Source organism: Sphaeroforma arctica (genome assembly GCF_001186125.1).
Source record: "Sphaeroforma arctica JP610 unplaced genomic scaffold supercont1.233, whole genome shotgun sequence".
Classification (NCBI taxonomy): domain Eukaryota; class Ichthyosporea; order Ichthyophonida; genus Sphaeroforma; species Sphaeroforma arctica.
The window spans coordinates 25,514-32,554 of NW_014040325.1; the positions used below are offsets into that span (position 1 = coordinate 25,514).

Consider the following 7,041-nt stretch of genomic DNA (forward strand, 5'->3'; position numbering starts at 1 on the left):
ATTCTCCTTCTAATTTGCAGTGACAATGTGCAGACAATCCGCCTAGTATACACAGTTTCTCAAATTTCTAGATAAACCGAGCGCTGTGAACCAAATTATAGAAAATTCAAACCATAATTAAGATGGCACCAACCAAAGTGTTGCGCTGCATCGCACTGCTACACACGGTACTTCAAGAAGTAGATTAAATTAAAAAAATTCTGGTTAAATCAGCGCTGACAGCAGTTGAGAAACGTACCACAGCTGGCGGCGTGGGACTGGATTTCCCTGGAAGAAAACCGTTTGTAGCACAAGGGACACGCCACAGCGACCTATAGAGAAATGTGCTTGGAAGTTAGGTGGGTATATGACCTTGTTCAGAGTTCTTTTATGTAGCGTTTAACATTCATATAAGAGGGGGTTCCATTGCACAAGATGGAGCTATCCATGGGCGGAAACGATACATGCCGCACAGCATGAGGGGGTGGTATAGATGCGATCAAGTTTGTATGCAATGTACTGCTACTATGTCACATGTATCTGAATAGTTCATAGAGTCTCCATTGCCATACGATCACATATCTGATTTAGTGAGCAGCACAAGACCAAGATAGAAACGACCATAAACGAAAAATATTTAGCCGTTTCTTGTTGGAAAACAATACTATCTAGCCGCATGATAGTATAATTTTACGCATGCAATTCCGAAGTCGACAGAATAATCAAAACGTGTTTAGAGCGCACACTATGCAGGTCGATTAAAAAATAGTTGTGGGTTTGTACGGTATGAGCGCAATAGACTCACCGGTAGACTATGGACCATGTCGGCATTGTTTTTCACGGATTCCTTCATGTCCTGGGTATTGGCTCTGAAGGAATTGCACAATGAGAAATAATGAATACCTATGCCTTGAGCGTGGCATTGATAAGATTGTGATCAATAGGTATGTGCGTTAGTAGCTAATGATAGTCAAAAGCAGACAGACCATGAGTCCGCGACATGATATGATTGATAGCAAGCAGCCTCGACACAATTCTGATCATGCAAGTATGAACTTATAAGCTACTGTGTGTACATACGGATTGGCAGGTCACAGTACGACAATGCGATAGATGATTTAAAAGTGATTGACGACTGGACTGCCACAGGGATTCATAAAATTAGGACTTCAAATCAACACACACATATGCATTACAAGAGGGGCGATGACATCCACTTCCATAAAGTTAAACGCGTGCGACATAACGCCCTTTATTGAAAAATAAATCTCCAAATGGAAAAAACCGTGCTACTTCCTGTAAAGTGCGGGATCATGAGAGTATGTATACATAATAAACTTATACCCCGTATCTGCATTGACCGTCTCTTTTAAGGGCGATTCAGCCTCCTCTCGAATCATGTCATACAGAGCTTGGGTGTTTAGACTGGCGCCCTGGCCCAGGTGCAGATAGTCTGTGGTGTCAACGGCCACAGGCTTGACTACCGATTGCGCTGAGGAATGCGGAGAGTAAGAAAGTTAGCAGAAAACTATGGCGTGAAGGTCACATCAGGCGGAGTAGAACTATCTGATCCGGTAAAACACCACTTTCTGCCAGTTTGTATATCGTGTTTTGCAGTTATGTATCGTCACGGGTGTGTGACTGCCAATTCGCCCTGGGGAGCTGTTTAGGCGGAAAGAAACCTCGCATCGCAATTATACAAACTAATGCGCTTGTCTCTACTATATCACTAGGCTCACGATAGTGCAACACAATCTAACAACACGGCCGTTCCAGATGGTCTAAATCCATTTTTCGGGATTTGTTCTTTTTAAAACGACCACACAGATCTGACAGTCGATAGACTAACAAGTATGAAGCACACACAGCCGATATGCGCACAACAGCTTATGCGTCCAGGGCGTATTCTGCTGCTCTTACCAGTCTTCTACTAGTAGCTCCCAAGCCTGAGTGGACACACCATTCCAAGACGGTCAGTGCAACATAGTATAGCGTAATGGAGCACTAGACAATACAGAACGAACCAATTGCACAGCTCACACACCGACTTGATCCCACTGAGAGTCATCGTCAACGCTGTTGTCATATCCCTCCATCCCCATCGCCGCACTTTGCGCGAGCGTGTTTACGGTGTGCTCACACCTTCTACTTTCCGGCCTTACTGGTTGTGGCGACATTTCATCCCCTTCCATGGCAACGAGTGCATTCGGCGGTGCGCGTGTCTGCGTCCCCAAATGTACGCGTGCGAGCTCTGGCGAGTTTGTACACGTACGTGCGAGTGTGCGCGGGTGAGGGGTGCCGGTGTCCGTGTTTGGGTAGGACTCAATGTCCTCGATAACCGACAGGTCTTGGCCAGTGGCTGGTTGCTGTGGATGTCTTTGTCGCTGAGGGGTGTGCGTGTTCTGTGCTGAAGAGCCTCGTGCCCTGGTTGCCTTCTTGGCGGACAGGAAGGTGACAGCCGATTCCTGTTTCAGCTGCAGTGTGCAGGTGCATATGGGAGCAGGGTAAGCGAGATGAGATCCCGATATTGCGATACCTGTATCAATACTCATACTCAGCATAGGCTCAATATCAATTCTGTTTTCTTGCCCTCTCTGAAATTATAATGGTCTAATATAGCATGCAATATAGGAAACACCGTCTCTTAGATTGAATAATCTCCTACATTAAGTTAATCTTTATCCTAGCATGGACGCTCTGACATGTGTACGAATCGAACGCCCTATGCCGAATACTACTGGATAGGCAAATTCGCTGCAACAGCAAGGAAAGGAATAATCATGAGCCGATATCAACTTCGACAATCTGGTACGCTACATTGCGGTGAACCAGCAGAATAAGTGACCCATGGACAAGCAATTTGCATTGGTATACATGTATATATACATACACGTGAACCGTACATTGTATAGCCTATCGTTGAACATTCTAACAGATTGTAATGATACAACTGTAGTCGAACAACTCGTCAGACAGCTACACCAATCACAGCGGTAGCGGACTAACCTACGCTTGCCCAAGTGTTTTGACAGACACAACACACACTTTGGCTGCACAGAACTCCTTCATATTTATGCTACATCCACACCACCCTGTAACATCCTCTCATACATAGGCACATACTGCTTCACCAGGTGCTACTAGACCGAGCACTGGCGTTGGAGTGTACGAACGCGCTCGCCCACGGTCAGCCATACGCCGTCGTTTCAACCTTTGCGAGCGGGGTGTCTGCAACTCCAAGTCAATCACTGCGGTTGTGGATCGTTGTTTCACCCCTCTCACTGTAAAGTATAGAATTGTTAGGGTGACCATACGGTGAATACGTATGTATGTATGTATACTATGCAGCACAGCGACCTAGAATGGGAAAAGGAGGATCTTTCTAAGAGTCTTGGCATACCCGATGAAAAACTCGGTAACTCGGTTACATGGTCTGTGAGATATGTATTGCAACACAACTGGCATACACACACAGAATCATTGCGCACACCACGCATATCCTTTCAGTCGTGCTATCCTCGATGAAACACTCGGTTACACGGTCTCAAGTAAATCAATTGCAGACCAACTTTCATGCACATACAGAGGCTTTGCACACACAACGCATACTTGGGCCAGGCCGCATGGGTGTTTTCTTAGTGCAGCTCCTGCTCCCACTCCGTCTACCTACAGCCCCACACTCCCCTTCGCTCGCATGTACTGGTCCATTTTCTTCCGCCACCCGTTCTTGATGGTCTTGGATGGTCACTTTCGCTGCGTTCAAAAGTGGACTCTCACGGCCTTGCCGATGTTCGGTACGCGCGACATTTTCGCAGCCTTTGCCGGCGCGTGCTGTAGTAGGTTCAGGCGATTGCTGCTTAACCCGTAGGATCTGACTGAGTTGCATCGCCGGTGGCATGGAGTTTGAGTCGGAATCATTGCCCTTTGACAGAACAGCATGGGTATCAGCTAGGGATTCAGGTAGGCCTTCAGATTTAACTGAGCTTTGACTTTTGGCCTCCAAATCAGGCTTTTCGCGCGACCCATCCTTTTCAGCTGTTGCACTGGTTGTGCATGTCAAAGTGGTCGTTGTCACCTGGGGATGTAAACCTTTCCTATCATCATCAACCATATCCACTCCACTTTGCGCCACCGTTTCCGTATATTCTCTCGCTAAGTCTTCTTTCTTGTATGGCGCCATAGCGGTGTGTTCGATCGTGCTTAGAGGATCATCCACGTTCGCCCCTTTAGCCGCCCACGCCGTCTCCTCACATGCTGGTATGCTCTGCGGCGACAAGTTTATAAAAGTGGTACAAACGAAGATGTGAGATATCAAGCTGGTGAACACAAACAGAAAATGAAACGAGCTGAAGATATCTACAGACCAAACTTCGGTCGAAAAAATATGTATGGACTGCATCCTTGCAACGAGATTCCCACCAAGTGATTGACCCAGCAGCCAATCCATTAGTGCGAAGATGTGAGGAATAAATTGATGATTACCAACGGAAAATGGAAAAAGCTAATAGCATATACAGACCACATCTCGGCCAAAGACACCCATTGAACTGCCATCATTCGATTACCACTCAACATTCACACGATTTGTACCAACCCTTGCACACCACAGCTTTTGATCGGCCTGGCAGGGCATGGTGTAGTGCAAGCGCTCGATGCGGAGCACCGGCAGCTGCACTTCTACACACGTCCCATGGGTGCTGCAAGCAAAGTGAGCGAACCCTTCTCTCTCAGCCAACTCCTTCAGAATTAGTTCCACCAACATGCTCCGATCGTGGCCATAGGTGTAGGCCTTTCCATGCCTGTCGCGAGACTTCGCACCCGTGACATCGGGCTGTGTTGTACGCGCGCTGTCGTGCTGCTCTGTGCCCGTAGTATTGCTGGGAGATGGGTGCGTGTGTACAGAGGTGCCAGCCAACTCGTTGTTCGTTTCCGTCTCTAACACATTATTTGTTGCGTCAGATTCAATACCCTCACAAAGTGTTTCAGCTGCAGCGCGCCTTGATTCCTCCTCTTGCCTGACGGGTGGTACACCACCAGTTGCCGTGGAAGAACAACCTGCCCTCACTGTTGTTGCAGAGTCCCTGTGGAAGTGAAGTGAGTGGCAAAGACTCAATCAACACGCACTACGGCGGTGTAGCATATTGGGCACCATACCCAAGGTAGTTCTGAGCTGGGCAAGCGTTGTATGGGATGGATGCTGCGACTACGCTACGTGAACTGTATAGCGGCACGAGACACAACAAAAAGTGAGCACCGAAGGCATCACCTTCACTATACAATGAATATCTGCCTCAAAATTAGCAACTGGGCAATGCACATACCGATCATTATTCAAGAGCTCTGTATCTCTGTCGGCGACCCTCACACGTGCCAAAGTCCGCTCCTTTCTGCCGCGTCGTTTTCTGACTCGTACCGTATCACTCCGCTCAGAATCACCACCACTACCACTCCCTGATTGGCTAGACACACGCTTCTTGACGTCCGCATCACTTCCAACAGTATCAGTGTGTATCTTGCCATTGGCCTCTCTTTTTGATTTTCCGGCTGAAGTTCGGTATTTCCGAAGGCTCTCATCGGCCGAATCCTCATCCTCACTTCCTAGGATCACACCGTCGCCATCAGTTTCGCTCTGCAACGAACGTTGAATATATGTATATATAATCATTACCGCATTTCGCCATATAACAGACAAACAAGTAATTAAAGAAAATCGTGAATTAAAATAAATAACTGAGGAAGCTAACTTCCGAGCTTAACACAAGAAGTTGACCAATTTTCAAGAAGGAGAAGCAACAAATCAGTCGCCGGCTCGAGTATTAGCGAAAGAATGATAAGATACAAATCAAAACTGCAATTAGCTCAAATAACTCTATAAGAGAGGTGCTGAGATTTAAACGCTTGGGCAACTCAAAACAACTAAGTGAAAAGGTATAGCCATAGAGCGTACATATGTGTCTTGCGACGAAACACCTACTGAAACACCCGATGCACCACAGCCGACTGGAACGCACACAGATCAAAAGGCAAAGTCCACTATAGCCTATCATGCTCACACAAAACACACAACTTCACTGCCGTAATTTATAGGTCTCATACATGTGAGTATATTGTAGCAAATGATACACAACGATAACGCTAACAACGATAACAGCAACGCTATCACCATTTTTTCACCCCATACATACCTCATGCCGTCCGTATACGTATTGCGAAGCGAGCAGGGACGGCGACCCGGGACTGTTGGGCGGTGAACCTGGCACAGCTTCGTTCGCTTCGTGGCTGACGTAAGCCGTTGTTAACGTGCCCCCTTTGTTGCATGGTTTGTGGTACTGAGAGACAGTACAGTCTTTGTCGGCAGTGCACGTGGTGTGAGAGGTGCTGTGGTGTGTTGGGCAGTGACAGTTTTCTTTGCCGCCATCGCTGTGCCCGTCATTGAATGCCTTCTGAAAGGCATACGTGTGTACGTGGGTATTCATTGCACAGGTCAGCAGTGGCCAACTATATAGAACTTCACGGTACATCGTATAGCATAGCAGAGATAATGTCTATTCCGGAGAATTCAACCGACTTGTCGCATAGATCTGATCGTACTATGTATGGATTTCAGACATACGGCACTGAACACATAAATGATTCTCACTAAATCATATATATATGTATACGTGCTATCATATTTTCGAACGATTATCGATGTACACATGCTCGCATTTTCAATGGCTTAGCAAATAAACTTCGTACTTATCATGTCCGAAGCAGGATTAAAAATAATACTTATAAGTATTCATTTGCGATCGATGTCTTATCGGTACAAGTAGGAACGGCGTATGCAAAAATATTGCACAAACATACAAAGACATATGTGTAGAAAAATACTTAAACGTGTATTGTAAAGTCATATACTACTCAATCTGCGATCATTCTTTTTGAAGCAAAACTCACTCACACATATATATATATATATGTGTGTGTGTAAGTGTGTGTGTGTGTGTGTGTGTGTGTGTGTGTGTGTGTGTGTGTATATAATATATATATATATATATATAAATAATATATATATACATA

At 46.0% G+C, this 7,041-nt stretch overlaps 1 protein-coding gene across 2 annotated transcripts in view; it reads right to left on the bottom strand.

Annotated features, from left to right (window-relative positions):
* The window catches only part of SARC_04251, a gene marked incomplete at its 5' end in the record, with an annotated part of 14,895 nt that overhangs the window by 6,983 nt on the left and 871 nt on the right, over positions 1–7,041 (bottom strand). For both annotated transcript variants that reach the window (XM_014301920.1, XM_014301921.1), the window contains 9 exons: positions 239–311; positions 785–848; positions 1,324–1,471; positions 2,024–2,453; positions 3,103–3,260; positions 3,589–4,243; positions 4,574–5,060; positions 5,301–5,608; positions 6,165–6,422. In XM_014301920.1, the coding sequence (XP_014157395.1) occupies positions 239–311; positions 785–848; positions 1,324–1,471; positions 2,024–2,453; positions 3,103–3,260; positions 3,589–4,243; positions 4,574–5,060; positions 5,301–5,608; positions 6,165–6,422 (2,581 nt within the window). The remainder of the gene's footprint in view (positions 1–238; positions 312–784; positions 849–1,323; positions 1,472–2,023; positions 2,454–3,102; positions 3,261–3,588; positions 4,244–4,573; positions 5,061–5,300; positions 5,609–6,164; positions 6,423–7,041) is intronic.